Source organism: Opisthocomus hoazin, chromosome 7, assembly GCF_030867145.1.
Source record: "Opisthocomus hoazin isolate bOpiHoa1 chromosome 7, bOpiHoa1.hap1, whole genome shotgun sequence".
Classification (NCBI taxonomy): Eukaryota; Metazoa; Chordata; class Aves; order Opisthocomiformes; family Opisthocomidae; genus Opisthocomus; species Opisthocomus hoazin.
In genome coordinates this window covers 21,787,716-21,810,095 of record NC_134420.1, presented here as the reverse complement: position 1 = coordinate 21,810,095, position 22,380 = coordinate 21,787,716, and the positions used below count along the sequence as shown (strand labels likewise).

The following is a 22,380-nucleotide window of genomic DNA, read 5'->3' as shown; positions in this document are numbered from 1 at the left end:
ATGAAACAACCCAATAAACCAATTTACTGAGGAAAAGAACATTAATAACCAGATGGACAGAACACTAAGATCATCAGCCTACACTACCTCTTTCTTTATATAGACATATCTAATGATCTGAACAAACTGAGTACAGAGAGCTCACCTAGGATGCCACAGATTTCAGAAACAACAGTGCAAGGTTTTCTGAGTAGTTGTAGTAAAGCCTTCTAGCTTTGCAGATGTAAGCCCTCCCTCCACAGGAGCAAAAAGCAGAATTCTCCCTCTACCTCTTTTGTAGAAAACAGGTGTAATACCTCCTTAAAACATGTTTGCATGTAGGAGACCCTGATGTGGACAGGTGGAGTGTTCCGAGGAGAGGGGTTCTTCACTAAACAGAGATTTGAGACACCTGTGGCAACATTTCAGTTCCCCAGGTGTCTTCTTCCTCACTCACATCTGCCTGGGCAGCACACAGATAGATTGAGGGGGCTTTCTGCTTCCTGAAAAGCTCTCTGTCAATGTAGTGGGGCAAGGGCAGCTTCAGCTCACCTGTACTTTAACATACCAGGTCTGCAGTGCCATCCCAACACCAAGAAGCAAACCCCAATAACAGCAAGATGAATTCAAGGACTGTGCTGCTTGCAATCAACACTAATGCAAGCCTTCCATTCTTCACTGTTTGAGAACTACTTGGGCCATGCTTTACACAGTCCTGCCTTGAATTTACTATGGCAGCTGGCTTTGGTGAAGTCAAGGTACAAGACACTACCAAGCCACTAGTGGTGCAGCTAGCTTGCTTACTCATCATCCAGAACTTTCCAGTCAGATTTTTCATACAGAAAACACAGGACTGAAAGAGAGGCAAGGATAATTAAAAAAAAAACCCCAAGAATTCCCACCTTTGCTGTAACATGAGGGGGAGTCCTGCTAAATCAATGTTTAACAGGGTGGGAAGGCAGGAGCAGCAGTAGTTCTCATTCTAATACCGTTCTAGCAGACACATTATCCACTGATTAGCTGGCATGTTTATCTTTAAAGAAACTATAATAGGAATCACAGCCAAAAATGACATTTCATGAAACAGAAGAAAGTGAGAACGAGTTCCCATTTCTGGTATTCTGTCACATTTCACTGTAGCGTGCAGCATCAACTCTTTATTGATAGACTAATAATTTTCCAGAATTTTTTGCTTTTGCATTACAGAAATTATCAGGCTTAAAGTGACCCTCTGAAGTCATCAAGCAGCCCTAGACCTCAGTATGCAGCAGTTTTGTGCTCTGTAAAAGGAAGCAGAAACATTGCAAGCTAAGGAAAGCCACTCCCAAAAGTTGAGAACTGAAAGTGTTTATTGTTCATTTTCCAAAAACTTCAAGCATCTTAAGGCTAGGATTTTCAAAGGCGCCTAAGAGAATTAGGTACTTCTAAACCTATTGCATTTCAGTGGAATTTAAATACTTCTATTTCTAAGTCTGCCCTGAAAGAGATTTAAGGTGGGCTTTTTGCTTTTAATTTACCATTTTCAAACTTGGTGCATTATTTTCAGTGGGCACTGCAAGACATAACACAGACCCCTCAAAGCCTTCCAGCGCACCAGGAATTTACCACTGTGGTGGCTGCTGTAGCACTAGAATTTCTCTTAGCAGTTTTTTCAATTTTGTTTTTCAGTCATTCGTACTGCAAATTGTCTTCTTTCGTGCACTGGGAGGAAAAAAAGTAAGCATAAAAAGAATGCATCATTCAGAAATACAAGCAGATGAAATTTCTCATTAACATGAGGTAAAAATCCGAACATCCATTAGCCTAACAAGAACCCCATTTGCAGTTTATAAAAAACAAACAAACAAAAGTGTGAGAAATTACACATCTGTTCCCACCAACAGCAGTAAAATCTAGCAACAGGCTTGCACCCAGATAGCTACATTTTGGGTGCCAATATTACATTAATTACATTAAAAATGGAAAAGCAGAAACCCTTCTGCCTTCTTCATTTAGCTCATAACCACTTTTTTCCTATTTTTTCTAGAAAATGAGTGTTTTTCCATTTAAAAGGTGAGAGCCACTCCGTAGTTACAAGTGGTACTTTTTGACTTTCTTAATACAACCCTGTGGCTACAATTAACACAACGGATAAATAGCAGATTAAATTAAGGTCTGATCCTGTTTTACTTATAGGTGCAATCCTTGCAATGAATTGCAGGTTAAGCTGTCGGAGGTAAATGAGAAGAGATGGAAAACATGATCTATGATGCCTGAATTTTAAGTGTTCAGACATTAAAAGCAAGTGTGTGAGAGAAGACGGGCAAACATCAAGGCAGAAAATTTCAAAATTTTAAGATGCTTTAGTGATTACTCTTAGATTCCAAATGTAGCTGAGATGCATGTTTTGCACAAAGCTTTAAGGAAAGGTAGCAGGTTTTGTATGTCTGTATATGAGCTATTTAATGCTTACTTTTATCCCTCACACGGGAATAATATTTTCAAAAGAGAAAAAGAACACAATTTTTCTCCTCATTATTTCAGAGTGCTTTAGATTCATTCAGAACTTCATTGTCTTTAAAGTTTGGGGAATAAAGAATGCAGACTGTTTCCATGCATGGTCTTATTGTTGTGGAAATCCACTATTTCACCCCCTCAAAAATGAATAACTGAACCAATCTGAAGTCCTTCACAACCTGTGATTCTTACCGGCATCTTAAGACTGCATATTGTCTGATCTATTTCGTTTGCAATTCAATCACAAACTCCTTGCAGAATAAAAATCAAAACATTGTAAAAGAAGTGTGTACTGTCTTTAAGCATGATCGGTCTAAGTATTTTGAGGGAGGGATTAAACCAAGAAAGGTAGCTTTATGAATCATTGTCTGAGGCATATAACATCTAATATGAATCCTAAGACTGTATCTGGAAAAATACCGAGCACTTACTGCCAAGCGCTGAACTAGCTGTCCAGTTCCTGTGACATGAATGGTAGCAGGATGTACTCAGAACTACAAAGAAGCAACCAGTTACCTGAAAAAAAGGGTAACCAGATAATTTAAAATTAATCATTGTGCTTTATACCATGAGGTGTTGACCAAACAATGTATTTTTGTAACTCCACTCTTGCTTTCACCACACAAATTATCAAAAGGCAGCCCTAGTGAACTGTTCTAAACTCTTCATCGCAGCCTTAGCACCTTCCAAACACCCTCTTCAGTAGGGTGCCTACCAAGGTTGCTCAGTTACACTAAAGCTCTCCTTTCCTTTTGTTTTTTCCTATTAAACTTCAGGGAACACTGTGAAGAAAACACAATATTCTCCAACCTTTACCTTTTGCTTCTTCTACTGTGAGAAAGAACAGCACAAATTATCAACCCTCACACTCTCAAATAACTCTGACCTTTCTTCACCCAGGGCAGGTTTGTCCCGTGAGATCAGAAATTCACACCAGCTGGGGGCACTTCGGCCATTTGGCCCTTTGCATCAGCTCACAGAATCACCTGTGCGGTGGAGCCTTCAGAGCAGGACCCACAGCTCTGCTGCTCAGACTGCCTCGTCAATAGCCTCCGGGTCCCACTGAAGGTGGGCCAAAAAATGGAGGCTGGGTCAAAATTTACAGTTGTAGGCTGAGGCGTCAAATTTTCTCTGACTGGTCGTGCCTTACGACTCCTGAATTACACAAGGAAGGAAAACCAAGCTTTCCTATATCCGTTCTGAGGCCTTTTTGAAGGCACTTCTGCTTCCAGGAGCACCGTGAGAGTCACCACGCCCCTTACCAGTGACACAAACGCTCCCCGGTCTCCCCCAGGAGGCTGCCCGGTGGCTGGGCCGCTCCAGTGCCAGCACCCGCAGCGGATGCGACGGCGTGAGAGCCTTAACAGCTACTCGCCGCCCCTCAGATCGAAACGGGCCAGGGGCTCGACCCGTCGGGGGAAGGTGCCGGGCGCGGGGCGGCGGGTTCGCCCCCGGCAAGAGGAGGGGAGAGGGTGCGGCAGGAGCGCAGGGCGGCCCCGAGGGCGCGCAGGGAAGAGCCGCGGGCGGGCAGCCCGCCCGGGGTCTGGAGGTCCGGAGGGGCGGCAGCCCTGACCCGGTGGCTGCCGCCCTCAGCCCCGCTGTGCGCGCGGCGCCGCCCGCGGGGGCGCGCGCCGGGCCGTTGGCGGGAGGCGAGCCGCCGCCCGGAAGGCCGCGGGCGGGCGGGGCGCAGGCTGAGGGGCGGCCGCCGCTCGCTGGGCCGAGAGCTGCCCGGCTGCGCCCGGCCGACGGTCCTTGGCGAGCCGGTTGAGCTCGGTGGGCTCGCTGACCGCTGTGCCAGCCTTCCCCTCTGACCGCAGGAGGGACTGGTGATTTCTAGTAATTACATTAATCTGCTCGTAATTTTGTCATTTTAGACGTCCACCTTAAGTAACTGGTAAATGGCAAGTACAGCAAATGATCGTTGAACAATTTAGCGTATGACAAAAGAGCTATAAATCTTTTTATAAACTGTTACGCATGCATACACGTATGCACGGGAGAAGTGAAGCGATGCCATTCTTAGTACAAATGACTGCAGCGCAGGGAAATATGATGTGAATATCCATACTTGCTCGTTTTCCTTGAAATAAGCCCTTTTTTTTTTTTTTTCTTAAAATAACCTAAAGCTGCTAGGATGTGCAGTGTCTTCCCTCCTGTAGTTGGAGTCCCGTAACATCAAAGCAGTGTTGGGGGGATTCTGCAGGCTCTGTGTATGGGGTGAGCTGTACAGGTAAGACTGTCTACACCGACTCTCCCCCACTTTTTCTTTCAGCCCATATTGCAGTTGCCAAAACTTGAAGAGCTTGCTGGTCTCTACAGTGACACACCTCGACATAGGAATTTTGTACCTAAAGGTTTTTCCATGATCTCCCAACATGCGGCAAAAGACTTGCATTTCTTTATTGGGTGGGTGGATGGGTTTCAGGGGATTTCTTTTTCCCTCTCTAGCACTTACCCTTTGGTCTTCCAGCAGCTGCAGCTATTCTAGTGGAATTAACTAAGTCTTGCATTAAGTGTGGGTTTCCTGATGTTTGAATAAAATATATTTCATTGTGATTGAGTAATTTGATCATTAAAATTTATGATCTCCAGATTTTCTGAATTAAGTCTGTTAATCTTTAACCAGATCCTGTAAAAAATGGGAGAAGTTTAGCAGCCTAAATATTTCAGATCATATGATGGACTTGGCAATTCAGTTGAACATAGACTGGCTGTTTTAATTCTCTGATTTTCTTACATTAAAAGAATAAACAGGGCTGTTGCAAAACTCATTATCAAGGTCCTTCATTAAAAGATCAGGCTTCAAGCTCAACTGCTAATTTGCCCCCAGTCTCTTCATCTAGCAAAATACTACCCTGTGTTCCTGACTAGGAAGGGGCTGTACCCATTAGCAGCCCAACACAATGACTGTAGATGTGGAGGAAGATGAAAATGAGTTGCAGATGTTGGCCAGGCTCGGATGCTCTCGTTAGCTACTATCTCCTGTTGCCACTGTTGAACATAAAACTACCGAGCAGTGTAGCACTGCACTTCCTGTGCAGCCTACTGTAGGTGACCCTGCTTCGGCAGGGGGGTTGGACTAGATGACCCACAGAGGTCCCTTCCAACCCCTACTATTCTGTGATTCTGTGATTCTGTGAGCTAGGTGGACTAGCAGTCTAACCTGGTGGGACAGTTACTATGTTTTCAATGTTGTAGGTTATTTGTGACTAATCAGTTGTGAACATATAGTAGCATAAAGGCATTATTAGCCATCATAGAATCATAGGTTGGAAAAGACCTCCAAGATCATCAAGTCCAACCATCACTCCAACACCGCCATGCCTATTAAACCATATCCTGAAGTGCCATATCTACACATTTTTTTAACACCTCCAGGGATTGTGACTCCACCACTGCCCTGGGCAGCCTGTTCCAATGCCTGACCACTCTTTCAGTAAAGAAATTTTTCCTAATATCCAATCTAAACATCCCCTGATGCAACTTGTGGCCATTGCCTCTCATCCTATCACTAATTACTTGGGAGAAGAGACCAACACCTGCCTCTCTACACCCTCCCTTCAGGTAGTAGTGGAGAGCAATAAGATCCCCCCTCAGCCTCCTCTTCTCCAGACTAAACAACCCCAGCTCTCTCAGCCGCTCCTCATAAGACTTGTTCTCTAGACCCCTCACCAGCCTCTTTGCTCTTCTCTGGACACGATCGGGATCTTGGTGGCAGAGATGCCTTTCCACTTGCTGATTGTAGCGTCTTGTGGACCAGGGTCCTGCGGCATGATCTGTGGATCCTAGCACAATATTTGTATTTCCTGATTTCCAGATATAACCCTGTGTGGCCTGGCTTAAAGAGGAGCTCAGTCATGTGTCTGAAGAGTGAGACACCTCTTTCATAAAATTAAAGCTGCATATTGTGGAAGTAATGCAAGAGTCAGGGGGTTTTGTACTTCACATTTACAGGTGTTGAGCTTACATCCCATTTTTGAAACCTAATTTAAAATGATTAGTTGGTTTCTTCACATGTCCTTCTAGTAGCTAATTAACCAGAAGAGTGGCAAAAAATACCCAAATAATCAATATGAATTTCTTTTGTAATTTGATTATTTGAGCATTATTTAAAGCTCTACTAATTACCTTTTTTCCTACCGAATGATCCTTTGCTGATGAGCTACAACAGCAACCAGACCTCTAAGTAGGTTTTAATACAAGTATAGAAGCTTTTAAAGTCTGTGATGTAAAAGTAAATTAAAGTGTCCCTAAGTAGTTCTTAATACAAGTGACCACAGTGATTTATACAGGGCAATTATGTTTTACTGTGTCAATCATCCAATAGGCATTAATATAAAGCAGAATACCTCTGAAGATATTTGCTATGGACTGTCATGTCAAGAACCCAAATGCTAACCTGCAAAAGCCTTGATATTATTAGAGCTACTGAGGGTCAGACTCCAATTAATCCACAGATTTAACAGTCCTCCACTGTAGTGAGTCTTGATACAATTAAGCAATAATAGAAGACGGGAAGGATACTTCCTGGCAGTTAATGACCAATGGAAGTGTTTGAAGGCCCTTAACCCAGCTGGTTATTAACTGCTCAGAGACACAGCCTGGAGCTCATATTTTCTATTGTAAACCATATATTAGAGAAATAAATCAACTACTATTTTTCTCCCCCTCCTCCGCCTCACTCCCATCCTGTGCATCCTGCTCCTGTTGGGCTACCGTGATAGCACTTAATTGCCCCAGGAAAATACCGGTGCAAGTAACCAGGGGGGAGACAAGACCATCGTGCCGAACCTTGTAATCCTGAAAATGCCTAACTGCAGTGGGTGCGGAGGGGAACCTGCAGCTGGGGAGCAGAGTCTGTGCTCTGGGGCTGCATTCCAGTGCTCAGCCAGAGGGAGAAATGTGTCCAAGGGAAGGAGAATGGACCCGAGCAGCAGGAGAACCTCAGTTCCCATCTTCGTTGTGCTCTGTTGCTGGTTCGGTGCCAGAGAAGTGGCATGGCATGGCTTCCAGTGCGGTCGGTCCTTCCTGTGATGACTGAATAACAATGGTAACTTAGGAGGACAAGAGGCTTATTTATTTATTTCTCATCCAGCACTGTGCTAGCTTTCCCCTGCAGTGACCTGGTGCATGGTATCATTGGTAACATTTCTGAAGGTTAAGATGGCCATTTAGAGGGACAACAAGGCTAGCACAGGGAAGCCAGCACGAGTGAGCTGGTCAGCGGTGCTGTCCCCCTGGGAAGGAAACCAGAGAGTGTCTGTGCATGGCCACCTGTCTGTCCTAGGCACGCTGCACGTCTTGGCATCTGGAACAACGTGTGTGCTGCTCTGCAGCCTCCAGCACACTACCTTCTCCCGAAGACTGTTGTGTGTGTGGAGACCCCACCCTGTCCTGCATGGTAATTTGTGTGTATTTTTTTAGAATGACATCTAGAGGTGTCAGACAAACATTTTGTCTGATTCTGCTGCAGGAAGCAATGACTTTTTGTATGCCATTCCTCAGCTTGCTTTTTATTGTACCTGTGTAAGAACCAAACTGACACCACCAGTGTTTACCAGATTACTGATCATTATTCATAGCTGCAGATTCCAGCAAGAAAAGGAGACAAATCATGTGGTAAGGGGGGTGTGTGGGGAAGAGAGAAAAAGATGAAATTTGGATGGCGTACACTGACTTAAGTGGAGCAACATGAAAATACGACAGCAGAGCATTGGACCACATTGCAGATGTACTGCACGGAAGTAAAATTCAGGCCCAGCGACACGGTGCTTCATCTCCAGGTGCCTTTGACCTTAGTAGCTTAAGCTGGACTGTGATCTAGTGCCTAATTCTGTTTTTCAAACTTACGGTATGGTCACTGCCACATTTTGTGGAACTGTTGTAGATCCAGTAGTGGAACAGGTTTTTTGCTGCCTTCTCCTCAAGACCACTTTAGTGTTGAAGTTTGACTGAGTAACTAGTTGATTGCTTACCAAAGCTTAAATTGTGCAAGTCAATATTTATGTGTATATCCATTATAATGTTTGTCAGCAGCTTCCACTTTTAACCCTGAAGTTTTTAATCACATGTATTCATAATGCAGTATGTAATTTTTAATAATTTCATGTATCATGCTGTCTCCAGGGACGTAAGGATTCTTTCCCCCTTTGTGGTGGTTTTTTTGGGGTTGTTTGTGCAACAACTGAAACTACGCTGAAATCTGATGTAATGCATCATCAAAATGTTCTGTTACATTATAGTACAGTGCACTTCAGCGTAATTTATTCTTTTCCTAGGAGCACCATGACTAATTACTGAGTCAAAAACCAATCATAATACACAAATGGCAGCAGTTTACAGACATGGCAATATGGCAACTGTAAGTTGTTTTTGTTGTCAACTTTGGTTAGTTACTGTAATGTTATATGCAGCGGAAAAAGGGAAGGCAAAGAAAGAAGAAACATGAGAACCATTTTGTCTCATTTCTGTACACAACATCCTTCTGAGATTATGTTGCTACCAACAGCCCTTCCTGCTTACAAAATTGATGGTACACAGTGAATATTGTCAAATTAGGTTGCTTATCATGCCTGTCTTTTACAACATATGGTGTTAATGGATTTCAGAGGCTGATAAATGCCTTTATAGAATGGAAAAGCATGGGGAAACCCTAACAGCTGGAAGATTCAGTCGCTAAATTTAAAGGAGGGCAGCTGAACAGGCCTAGTATCATTTTCTGTCCATCAACACTTCATGGTCAATCTTCAGTACTAACTTCAAAGGAATAATAAGGGATGCATAGAAGAAGTCACACACACATCTCATAAAACAAAATTTATCTTTAATTTGTAAGTGTCAACAGCAGTACAAAAGATGGAGTGATGGTGAATAGATTAAGGGTAGAGAGGACAGTCTTGAGGTAAATGAGCATAAATAGGCAGTCTTATAGACACTCCCCTGAGGGGTTTAAACCCCTATCATGGCATATACTGTATCACCCAAGGATGACATGTTTAACATATCAGGAAAGCACCTTGTGCAAAAAAAAAAAAAAGAAATTAAAAAAAAAAATCCCCCCCACCCGAAACATGTAGGTAAGGTGCCAACGTACACCAGAACATACTGTATATGGACAGTGTCTTTCAATTTTGTCTTTTCCATTAATAACTGAGTCAGAGGAGGAGAAGACTCTTAAAAGTACCACTGAAAGATTATTTAATATTTAATTTACCTCACGTCAATACTGCACAACAAAATCCAAGAAGTCTGTTTATGCAATGAAGCAGAGCTAAGAATAACTATTCTCTCTTTTAAATTGAGAACAGATTTTTTTAAATCCATATCCTTAGCAAACTTTTTTCTTTCTTTTTTTTTTTACTGTATCAAGAGGAGAGTGTGAGATGTGATGGCAACCTTTAAGTTCATTTAAAAACTTTACACTGGACTGTACAAGATTTTTTTTGATAAACTATTTACATTTTCAGACTTTAAAACATATTCAAAGCAGCAATAGACACTAGTTTTTCCTCTAAACGCCCAAATAATTACCGGCCATGGGCCCAGGTAGGTACCTGCATTGTATATAGAATTTCTACAAAGAAAACCTGCCCATTAAGTTAGCCAGTGGGTGTCCAATGAGCAGCCCTCACCGTTAAGAGCTGCACCCACAGTGTTGCTATAGGAATCAAAGCATAGTACCTTGACAAGAGAGTCTCAGTTGTCCCAACAGCTCTACACAAACTTTACAATTTGAAACAGCAGCTAGCATGTCAGTCCAGCATGTCAGTGAATTGTGCTGATTAAATTAACATAGAGTACAATCTCACAATATACATCACAAACAAATTACAATGTCAGGAAATAAGAGTTACAGTAAGATAAGTTATGTAGTAACAGCTTATAAGCTTGTCTTAATGTAATAAAAAAATTTTTACATGGGAAATACAATAATGAATGAACATAAATGCTAAGCATTCTAGTTTGCTACCAGCTGAAGAAGGGTACAAGAAAAAAAAAACCTTGCTTTCTAGAAAGCAAAACACAAATGACAAAGGAAGACAAACGGAGAATGCACACTAGCAGGTCTGCAATGTGCAGCATACAAACAGTTAAATATTTGCACATTCCCCATACTCCAAGAGCACCAAGGACCTCACTTGTGGTTTTTAGAAAGCGGAAATTACAAAGCAAGCCATGTCACTAAGTTGCTTTATAGCTTTCATATTGCCATAAATACCAATTTGATAAGTTTTCCTTTAGCCCAGTTCACCCCACCCCACCCCCTTTTTACCCAGTGTGTGAAATCTCAGAATACTTCTTTGTCACCATTTCCAGCAAATCTGGTATTTAAAAAAAGGGCGATGGATTAAAATGAAATATATCTTCATATACATTTTTTTTCCTTCTGTAGCAGGACATTACAGCATATCAAAAATGTAGTTTGATCTGAGAAAAATCAAAGATATTAATGGGTTATATAAAAAAAGGTTTAGGGGAAGTTTGTTTTAAAGGAAAAAGAGTAAGTGTTTTGTAAAAGATCAAATGAGGTCATATAGTATTATTCTTTTAAAAGAACATGCTTAAGTGCCAACTTGAATCTTAAAAAAGCATGCAAAACACCAAGGGTCCAAGCCCATTTATTAACTTCTCCTAAAAACATGAAGAACTCTATCATACATTCTGCTGGCTGCATCTCCAGTGCAGTTGTTCGCACTGTGGCCCTGGCTCAGCAAAGTTTGCGCTGCTTAATGCCAACGTTTCACTGGTCCTCATGACCACCATGGAAGTACTAACGTGCTTAGTACTAAGCAGGTAGATAAGTGTTTTGCTGGGGGAGGATGGGGGTGTTAATCTTGTAGTATGTTTTGCTAGGAAATGATTTTGAAATGCCATGCCTTTGATACGACCAAAAACCAAAACAGAAAGGCAACTCAGAGAGAGGACTGTGTTTTACATTGCGTTGGGTGGTGGTTGTGTTTGTACTCGAAGCAGGATCTGCCCACAGCTGACTGCTGTACGCTTTGCACAGGGTATCGTGTTTATTGTGACTAACGCTGCTGTTTGTTTTGCATTCCCATCCCAGAGCAGTCCCATCTTTTGCCCTCCCCCTGCCTCATGCTGCACCTGAGTAGGCTGGTTTAGGAGCACATTGCATGTATTCTCAGCAGGCGTTTTCACAAGCTAAATGGTGATGCCCAGACATACAGGCCAACCAGAACTGGGCCACTGCATCGTGGTCATTTCTCCATGTAAACCTGAACCCTGGAAAGTAGTTCTCTTTCCATTAAGACTTTTATCTTCCATTTTTATGAAGTGAACTATTCTAGCTGGTAACAGACTCTTTTGGGAGTGTTCTTCTCTTGAAAATAAGTATTTAATAATCTTCCAAAAAGAAAAGATAGTGTATCTGTTATTATTACTATTATATGTGTATTACCTGAATGGAGTTGATGTTTTTTTCAGTCAGAGTTACTAAGGGGGGCTCAAATACAATGCTTAGCAAGCAATTCCACAAGTCCTCTTTGTGTATTGTGCGAACAATGTCCCCTGGACAATAACATGATTTAACGAATGTAGAAAATAAAGGTTTGATATTATTAAGTCTTGATTGCATTGCAAGGTCCACCTTAGTCATGATGATCTTTCCAGGGATATGCTTTTGACTTCCAAATGCCATTCTTGTCAAGAAGTAAAACATCTCATCAGTTTTACTTGGATTCAGAAGACTGACTGCATTTCCTATCAAATGTATCAGAAATTTGATATGTTTAATGTAGCGACTTTCTGAAAAGAAGAAAGTATTCTGTGTTTGTGGAATATGCTATTAAAAATTAGTGAGAGCACAAGTGAGGCATCTTGCTGTCCCAGCTACAGGTCCACAATACTGCGCTCACACTGCGGGTGTAAATTCAGCATCTACATGAGGTACAGTGACTTGTCAGCATTTAATATGGACCAACATACACTGATATAGAACAAAAGTAAATACATAACTTATACTTCACTAAGTATCCATGAACAAAAAATAAAGTTCTATTTCCTATGTTATATTTACACAATTTAAAAAAATTCTAAAATGAGATGGTAAATTCATCAAAAACTTTGTTTTGAGCTCCAATTAATAAAGTAAAAATGTTGGTTTTTATCCTTATGATTGTCCTTCCTTGATTTCTACTGACATTTTAGAGCCAATGTCGGCTAATAAATAGAATAAAATGCTTATATGCACAATTCAGATTCAAATATGTTCCTCCCACTCCCCCAGCCAATAAATGCAATTTTTACCAGCTGGTGATTCCTGAACAGCCAGTCATTTTCAAGAATGTGGCTTTAACATTCAGAGCATCAGCACTGAGGCAGGGCTGGAGCTAAAACAAAGTGTTCATACATACATGTATTTTGCATAAATAAATGAAATAACAAGACATAAAAATGACTGAAATCCGGCAACTGTGAGGCAGGCCCACACGAGTCGAAACAGATGACTTTTGTTCATGTAGTTTTCGTACAACAGTTTCACATTAGTCAGAAGTGATAAAAAATACCATTTATATCCAGTGCTTATAACACTTACGAAACAACATCTGTGAGTGTGTGTTTTTTTGTACTACAAGCAAAATCAAGTTTCAGTCCTAAAGAACAGTCCTTTGTTCTCCACAAGCCTGCAGAATATTATTTTGGCATGGTCATAAAATTTAAAAAAATTAACCAACTAATCTAAATGTTTGCCTTTGTGCAAAAAAATAATTACATAAAATACAACACTAGCAATACAGCATTCTAGCTATGCAACAAAACCAGAAAAAAAGAGAGCAAGAGAGAAAGAAGGTGACATGGGGGGAGCGAGAGACACTTCTAACTGGAGAATTATGTTAAGACATTAATAAATAGTCATTTTTTTTAGGAAATAATGGTATCCTCCCCCCAGTCTGCGCTGAATGTATTAAAACCAGTTCAAATTCCCAAGCAATTAAAAGAATAAAAACCACTTTCTATCAGTACCTTAGCCAGCTTAAAGAGGGCGCTCACCAGCTAACGACACAGCATATGCCTTTAAAGTCTTGGCTAGACCAGTTTATTGCTTATTAGACATGGACTAACACATTTAAATAAATATTAAAAATATAGCATTTTGTTCCAAATTACAAAATGGTCAGAGAAATTTGACCATTGTGTTTCTATGCCATTATCTTTATAAATTGTCCTGTAAATTGAACAATCTTCTTCGTCTTGGGGGTTGTTCTCACACATTTAAATGTGATTCCTACAGTGGCAACAATGGCTGCCTCTGCTCAAACAGGTATTAGTGGGGCTATGAGGAAAATGGCTGCTCCCAGTACAGCATCTTGTCATTGCACCTCCCATTAATTTCTGCAAGATAGGTTGATAGCACGAGGATAGCCAACATTAACACTATACTTCTCTCATTGTCTGGGTGCTAAACAAAGCCCGTTCAGCTCTGTGGGAAGATTCCCACAGACTGCAAGAGGAGCTGCTCTAGGCCCACTCATGCCTCTCAGCCTGAGTCTGAATTTATCACCAATGTGCTGAACATATCCAATTCAAAATAAATGCTGGGGGAGTTGAGGCGCTGCAGCACATGTATTCATCAGGCCCACTGGATCTGCACATACATATATATATATATATACACATATACATATATATATATACACACACACTCAGTGATGTATTTGTGAACAGGAGTGGAGTGTGAGGGAAAAAAATAAAGGCAATTTCTTCTCTCTCTCTGAAATTTAATAAATTCACAATCTTTGAATATCTTTCTCTTGTATATTTCCTGGAATTTTCTCTAGCAATTGCATTGTTTCTAGTAGTAATACAAATAAAAATTTTAGTTTCTGTAGCACCTTACATCCAAAGATCCCAAAGCATTTGACAAGCATTCATCAAGACCTGGCTCACATTCCCACATGAATAATATTCAATAAAAATTTTGGATGCACCATTTTCCCAGCTTTGCAGGTCAGATATTTGTGTGGCCTTCCCTTCCCCACTAGGAGTCTCACATATAAATCACTGCATAAATACTCCAGGTAACAAACAGTTCCTTCAGGTGACAACAGGAACATCATGCATGGAGCCATGATTCACCACAGGATTCTACAGGCCCTGAAAATTCATCATGGTGGACTCTACATGAAGTTTGGATTTTACAGATGCCTTTGCTGTCTGTCTAAGTGTGGAGGTTTATAACTAAAACCACAACTTTTTAGGAATATTTGTACTGTATGTACATATAAAAGTACTCACTTTATTTTGCATTACTTCTAGCAGAGTGTTTCCAAGTGCTCCTTGAACATACATTGTTAGAGGAACAACTGAATTTCTTATTCATAAATGTCATGTTCATTTTAGTAGCAGGCGCACTTTTATTTTCATATACCTGTGTAATTTAGGGGAAGTGAAAGACAGGTTTCTTTAAAATATCAATAAGGAATTGTAAGTGTAATGCCACCAACAGTACTTTTAAAAATAAATATTAAGTATTTGGACCCTTGACATTCTGGAATGAATACTTATTTAAGAGAAAATGTGTTAAGACTGAATGCAAGGGTTAAAAGCAAAGGGGTAGAGAATGTAATCAGAGGTGGCCTCACATTGCTAAGACAGGCCCGTCCATAGCTGGTGATCGCTCTTTTGTGCTTACTTAAAATTTCACACTAATGGCACATCAAGAGGCAAAAGCAATTGGGCACATGCACTATGGCAACCATGTTCACTACTTAGGAATATCCTGTCTCCAGATTCCTGAGTACTTTACCATATTCTGGAAAAAATTAGGTTTTGTATATCATTTTTTTAAGATGCCAAAGGATTGTCTAAGACTTTACAGTGTCTCCTTTAAGACTTTTTTTTAAATGTTAAGATTCAAAAGTTATGAAAAGTTTGGCACATCAGAAGTTCAGCCATACATATGGAAAAAAATGGAATTCAGAGACTATTTTTTAAAGACAAGATATGATGCACAGATGTGCACAGTTGCGGACTTGTTCTGTTTCACAATATGAAATCTGCAGTTTTTGTTTTCTAAAATAATCCAGAATAAAAACACATTCACAACCTGTAGGCTGGCACAGCATACCTGAGTGAGAATGTATAACCCCCATCTAAAACAGTAACTTAAACCTTTATCAGCATCCAAAAGGAAAAAGACAAAAGATAAGACTTGTAAGACAGCTATTGATTCATATAAGTTTTCAAGTCCTGATGTCTGATATTTAATATATGTCTTCATCTAAATTAAAAAAAAAAACAAAAACAAAAACAAAAAAAACCAAGTTCATGAGAAATTAGGGAAACAATCTGTCACACATTAAGAAACATTTAAGACCATTCTGCTGATGTAACTGTAGGAGCCACACATGCATGCAGGCTCTTTAAGAACTTTTGTTCAAAAAAAACCCCAAAAAACCCAAATGAGTCTGAGTACTTTAATTCTGTGAACACTCCTCAGTTGGCACTGACTGCCTCATGAGCTTCATTTTCACTACTATAGTCTGATTTGGGATCATCCTCATAGTCCTCGTACATTTCTATTTCATCCTCTCCATTTATCATTTCATTTCCAGCAAGGCTTCCGCTGTCCGTCTTCATACCATAAGTGCTCTGAATGACAGGGATGCTGGGCTCAGGGCTGGCAGAGGTGCTTGAGCAATCTGATGTCATCTGAGGTGATGGCGTGGTAGTTGCCATGGTAATAGCACCAGGATAGACAACCCCCGTTCCCGTGGTGATTGGAATTTGAGGCTGTTGTCTGGAAAGAAAAACAAGAGGGGAATGTGATTTCCTGTGTTCAGAGGAGGGAAGAACTTCTGCAAGTCCAAATGAAGGAAAAGCGGGCAGTTTTCTCGAAAGGCTGCATGCATTCCTGTGGGGTTCACAGTCCGGTCCTGTAAGGTATTTGTTCATCTTAGCTCCCCCCAAAGACAATTGGACAGTAAACTGTTTAGTGTCTACCAGACGTTGATTCTTTTATGTATTTTGTGTGTTTATTTAAACCATACTGCAAACTAGCGCTTGGACAGAGATCATCAGAAGGCTTCAGGCACCCGTATGATGCCTAACTGCTACTGTTAGAGATCATGTATCCAAAATCTAAATCCTCCAAACTCCTGACAAGAGCTAGCGTTAGTGCCAGGACCTCAAGATTACCTGTAAGTACCTAAAATGGCAGAGAGGTGACTAAGTAACATTGTCTAACTGTAAGTATGTAATTTACTATTTAAGCGCTAGGTACACTCCTACGTCACTTAGAAATACTTTAGATATTTTATTGCTGGCTTTTGATTTTTATTTAAATCCGTGATCAGAATGCCACTTGTTCTTCAGGGTTTAATGTGTAAGCCTGAGTTTTTGAAGCAAAGTACTTCAAAAAAAAAGAATAAATGTTCTTTTTCCTATGATAATGGACAGTCTACAGAAATTAAGTCTTCCTCCTGAGGAGCCAGTGTCAGATCTGATTTATTTTGACAACGCAAATACATGGGAAGACTCAGTTAAGTACACACTACCTCTACTTTTGACACATCTTCTCTTCTGATGTCTAACTTTGCACTATGTAATGTTGTCTTTTTCATGTATGTGTGATTTTAAACATACTGGAGCAATACCACACTTCAACTAAAATATGCTTGTATCACTGCCAGTCAAGCAATTCAACACAAGCTTTACTGTAAGCATGTATATAGTTGTACTAAGTGATGCAATATCTTTTCTTACAGTAATGTACGTATATTCAGATGCTTTGCTGAGTAGAGGTCAGGCTGCTGAACGCATTCCGTGGTCAAGCCCTTATTGGCTACAAATTAATTAAATCTACTTCTTATATTTGGATTAATTAACTGATAACATACTTTTTATATTAAAATACTCATACAAATATTTTCATATTATTTCTAGATCATTACCTTTAGTAAGGCTAAGAGAAGAAGAAGGGATGTAACTTGTCTGAAGGAAAAGAATCTACATCATAGTTTACACGTAACACTGAATGAATATTCTCCAGTGCCAGAAATACCTATGTGCCCTGGAAGATGCTGGTTTGGTATTGACTATTTATTGAACATACATGCCTATTTGTATAATCTATTTAAAGAATCATACATTTCAATGCATTCCCAACCTTCTTTAGGGCAATATTTGCCAAGTACTAAAGAACTATTATATAATTTTAGCAGGAGAAAGAAACAGTGTCAGATGTGTTTGAATAGTCTAACGAATCTGTAACTTCTTGACCACTGTGTCATTGTACGCTAAAAGGACTTTCCATAAACCAGTCTCTCAAAAATCCTTTAGCACTGGCTAAATCAATACACAAAATAATGTAAAGCTTATTTGCAAGACCCTAAATGGTGAGTCTTTATGGCTCATTGATCAAACTCCATTCTGATAAATATCACACAACAGAGTTACTGAGAAACCGAAGTCCTTCAAGTTTGGGAACCAATACAGACAGTCAAATCATGAACAATCTGTGTAAGATAATATTAAAATAGCATGTTGTACTGTTGTTGCTGGTACTGCTAGTCCAACTCTTAAAGCCTCTGCACAGCTTGAGAAACTCAAACATCTGTTGTGTAAGTATGGTACACCTGGCTATAGCAGCAAGCAAAAACTTCGCAGTAATTCATTTGACACAGTCATTATACTCCTGTTTGCAAATGATGATTTGCAGATGATTTACAAACAGCTAGGGATTTTTCACTAAATTTTCACTTTTTAAATGGTCTGATAAATGTTCTGTGAAAACAATTTTCAGCCAATGTATTTGCTTGCAAGAGAGTCTCTGCAAACATCTTTCAATACTTTATCCATAAAATTGAACACCTACCTCACGTGGGAACATTTCTGATTTAGGACTGTATGTTGTCAGGAGTATAAACTATTACTGTTAAAAACCTGCATGTACCTCCTCCACAACTTTTAGATGCAGAAAATGTTCACATGAATGACTGTTTCCACAAAGCAAAGGAAAAAGAAACCCACACATGGTCACAGCAAAATTCTACATAGTTGTCACCAGGCCATACACACTTAATTCTCTCTAATCTGCCCATCTAAAGACTGCTGGCACTGATATTTTTCCAATATTTCTTGAAATATATTCACAAAACAAAGCATACCCAAGCGTTCATCAAAGAACATCATGATATTAATGCCAAAAGATGTTTTGAGAAAAGGTTTTACAGCTCTTCTAATAAGAGTTGTAGAGTATACTCAAAGAATGATTGTGTGCAAGCTGCTCTTGTGTTATAAATGACACTAAGGATCAGAACCCTAATATCCATTCCTACTTCTCCCTCCAGAAAAGTTTGCACTTTTTTTTAAGCAAATTGCCTTTTTATAAGCAGCAAGAAGGAAAACCAAGATCTGTTTAGGGCTGTGAGGTGTCTTGATAAAGTGATGGTTGTCAGTGTTAAGCCCGAAAGGACAGACTAAGTTAAGAAATTCAGATATTCTTTCAAATGTTTATTAAGTCAGCAAAACTCTTTTGCATATCCACATTTCCATGGGACAGGGTATATTTGTCCAAGTACCTCCCATTTCAAAGTATAAAGGGCGCGGTCATCTGACCATAATGAAGAAGAATTTACAGAGATACCTTTCACTTGAGAATGCACCAAATGCATGGCTAACCATAGAATTAATCTAACTGGTGAAGAATTTGATCAGTGTATCAGGAAAGTTAAAGGCTTACTGAATTTGTCATTCATAAATGCAGTTCTTTTTTACATGTTAAAAAAAAGTCAGATGTGGCCTGCATGCCTGCTGCTGGGTGGGTAATAACTGTGAGCTTTAAATTACCTGTATCTCACCGTAGAACTGTAAACATGTGGTAAGTGTACCACCTAAATGGGAAGTGTCTCAAATTGCTACCCACTTGCTAGCAAAAATTTGCTAGCATTTGAACATGGGCATCCACACACCCCAAGTAACTGGACACCTGCCTCTCACTTGTGCCCTGTTATTATTTAGAGCTGATCAGGTTGTCACCGTAAATTCTACTCAAGCTGCTGCATTACATCCCAGAAAGCCTTATTTCAAGATATCACAAACTGTATGGATGGCATATGTTACTGGAGATGAGTGTTAATTTTTCTAAGTAATTAAATTTTATAGGATGGAGAAGAGGGAAGAAATCAGAGCATTGATTTAAATTCTAACCACTCTCCCTGAAAGGAAGAGTTGGAGTTTCTAACCTATGACTCTGGCCATTATGTTTTCTTTTATTTGTAGTTCTTAAAGGCATTCATGTTAATGATATTTTTTATAATATTAATTTCAACATGTTTAATCCTTGTATCTAGCTAGAGTTTTGCCAGTCATAGGACCTTGGAGTGAGGAGATAAAAACATACTTTACTGCAAGCTACAGGTTACAATTCAGCTCAGTTGCACATGGTTAAAGCAAGGATGTTTTCTGCCTGGTGAAGATTTCCAGAACCCAGCATTAATCTTTCTATGTCTCCAGATCTGTGAGGAACGGTGACACATGACTACATGCTCTGGCTCCAAACCACTTCTGTCTCCACCATCTCCTCTTTGCCAAAGAAATCCTTATGTGGCCAATTACTACAGGTCGCTTGCCTCTGCTCTGCCAGCATTGCTAACATGTCTGTCTGGTCTGGGGCCAAAGCTTTGGCCCAAAATAGTTAGGTAAATAAAAAAAAGAGGTAACACAAAAATTCTTAAACCAATTGACCTGCTCACAAGTTTGTGGCATTAGTATTCTTAGGATTTTCCTGGAGAATATTCCACTTCTGACTTTTGCAAAACTAGCTAAACGTTTAAATTAGCAAATTACCATTGTTTTCTGATCCCTTCCCAGCTATTTTCTGACAGCTCTTTAAATGACTGAAGCAAAATCGATTACATTAAGGAAAATGCTTGTATGCTACACACCCCTGAAACTTACATTCCCAGAAGGAATGAAATAACAGTAAACCTCACAAAAGCACCCATTGTGTACTTACTCTAAGTTCAAGCTACAGGAGTATAATATTACAGCCGTATTCAAAACAGTAGTCTAGCAACATTCAGACTATGTGTGTACAGTAGTTATAAACACTATAAAGGCTTTATTCTAAACATCTTACACTGGTAAAACACCAAAAAACTTACTGCATACATCATTTTGCAGAGAAATGTATATATCATATATTTGTATTTAGAGTGTATTAGACTGTAAAAATGACTGAGAACTGAATTATTTTTGTAAGACAAGGCAACAAAAGACAGACTCTTAACTTAAAATGTCTCAATTTATGGTTTATATATGATCCATTTGTTAGTTCACATTTATTTATGCATTACAAAAAAAGTACTATTGAAGATAAATTGTGTATCACTTGAAGTCTGTTCAGCGATTAACTTACGCTAAGGTTATCATTCAGAAATTCCCATTAATAATTTTATTATTAAAAATAACTCAATTATTTTAAAGACAGAGCTGGCTTCAGATTCAGCTTCCACTAGATTAAAACCAGCAATTTTTTAATATACTCTGCATTAAACATGAATTATTTCTGTATATTATCTGCCTCATTTGGAACAAAATTCATTCATGTAGGAATGCAATATAAGCCCGATGCACATTTTAAGTTCCACTCTGTTCTTTAAAATACTTGCCATTTACTAGATTTTGGTGCTGGTCTATCACATATATAACATTTATCTCAAAACATGAATTTTCTACCCAATTTATTCCAAGAAATCTTCACTCTCATTCAATTCTTTGGAAACTTTTCTTAAAAACTAGAACAGAACCTGGCCATTCATTAGCTTATTTCTCTATTGGCTAGTTTGTATTGAGATTCTCAAAACAACTTTTGTGCATCTTACCAATGTTTATCAAAGAATGAAGCTCACTGAAGTAAGCAGTATGAGCTTTTTGCATCTTAGAAGTTCAGGCAGTGTAAAATTCTATGTTTGTGGTGGGGGCTGTTTTAGTTGTACACATGGCAGGACTATTCTATGCTAGCCAATGGTTCACCCAAGGGGATCTGATGGGAATTAGCCCTTACTGTACTGCTTAGGCCATAAACGTACATTTGATATAAGAGAATACCAAACACGAATATGAAAGAATATAATTTTTCTTGCTATTTATACTTTCATCTATCCACCTGTTTGGAAGGTGTATCCCTCTGTTCACACAACTCCTATTTATCTTTTTTTTCTCTGATGACAAATTTTTTTGCCATTTTGGCACACCCTTTCCCAACTTAGTCGGTATGTTCTTTAAAAAAAAAGAAAAACCAGCAGGATTTCAAGCAGCAGGAAGCGCTTTGCACATTTCATTGGAGTCTATTTTGTAGTTTTGTTCTCTATCTTACACTGAAATATTTACTGTAAACAAAGTATATTCAGTCCTAAAACCCACAGTTGTCTCCTGTTTCATTCTGAAAAGGAAACTGCATCTCAAGTCCCACGTCTACAGTTCTGAAGGACGGTTTATACTGTTTGTTCCATCAGAACAGTGGAAAAATGATGGGTGTATGAGGTCAGTGAGGAAAACTGTTCCAGCTGATGTTTTATGTGATATTTACGTTAAACACAAGGAAGAATAAGTTTAAGAAGTTGATAGGCTCAATTACTGCATTTCACTTAATTATAATCCGATTTGGATGAAATGTTGCTTTTTATTACTCAGTAAACTATTCTGCTGAAATAAATGATGCAATGTTTTACATTTCATCTAAAAAAAGCTATCCTAGTCTGTTTTTTTCACCTTTTTTGCTTGGTCTCATCCGAGAATTTTGTTTTAGTTTTTTCTTTAGGGAAAAAGGGCATGTGGGGCAACAGTGGGAAGCTACAGAAAAGCATGAAATAATATTTGAAAATCACAGCCTGTGTTTCCTCACTATCAAAATTTATATTCATACTGAGCTGCAACATGGAT

General features: G+C 39.4%; 1 protein-coding gene across 14 annotated transcripts in view; it reads right to left on the bottom strand.

The window, feature by feature from the left end:
- Positions 1-9,281: 9,281 nt before the first annotated feature.
- SOX6 (SRY-box transcription factor 6) overlaps positions 9,282-22,380 on the bottom strand; it is a 386,542-nt gene continuing 373,443 nt past the window's right edge. For all 14 annotated transcript variants that reach the window (XM_075427559.1, XM_075427555.1, XM_075427560.1 and 11 more), the window contains one exon: positions 9,282-16,234. In XM_075427559.1, coding sequence (XP_075283674.1) covers positions 15,931-16,234 — 304 coding nt within the window. In that variant the 3' untranslated portion in view covers positions 9,282-15,930. The remainder of the gene's footprint in view (positions 16,235-22,380) is intronic.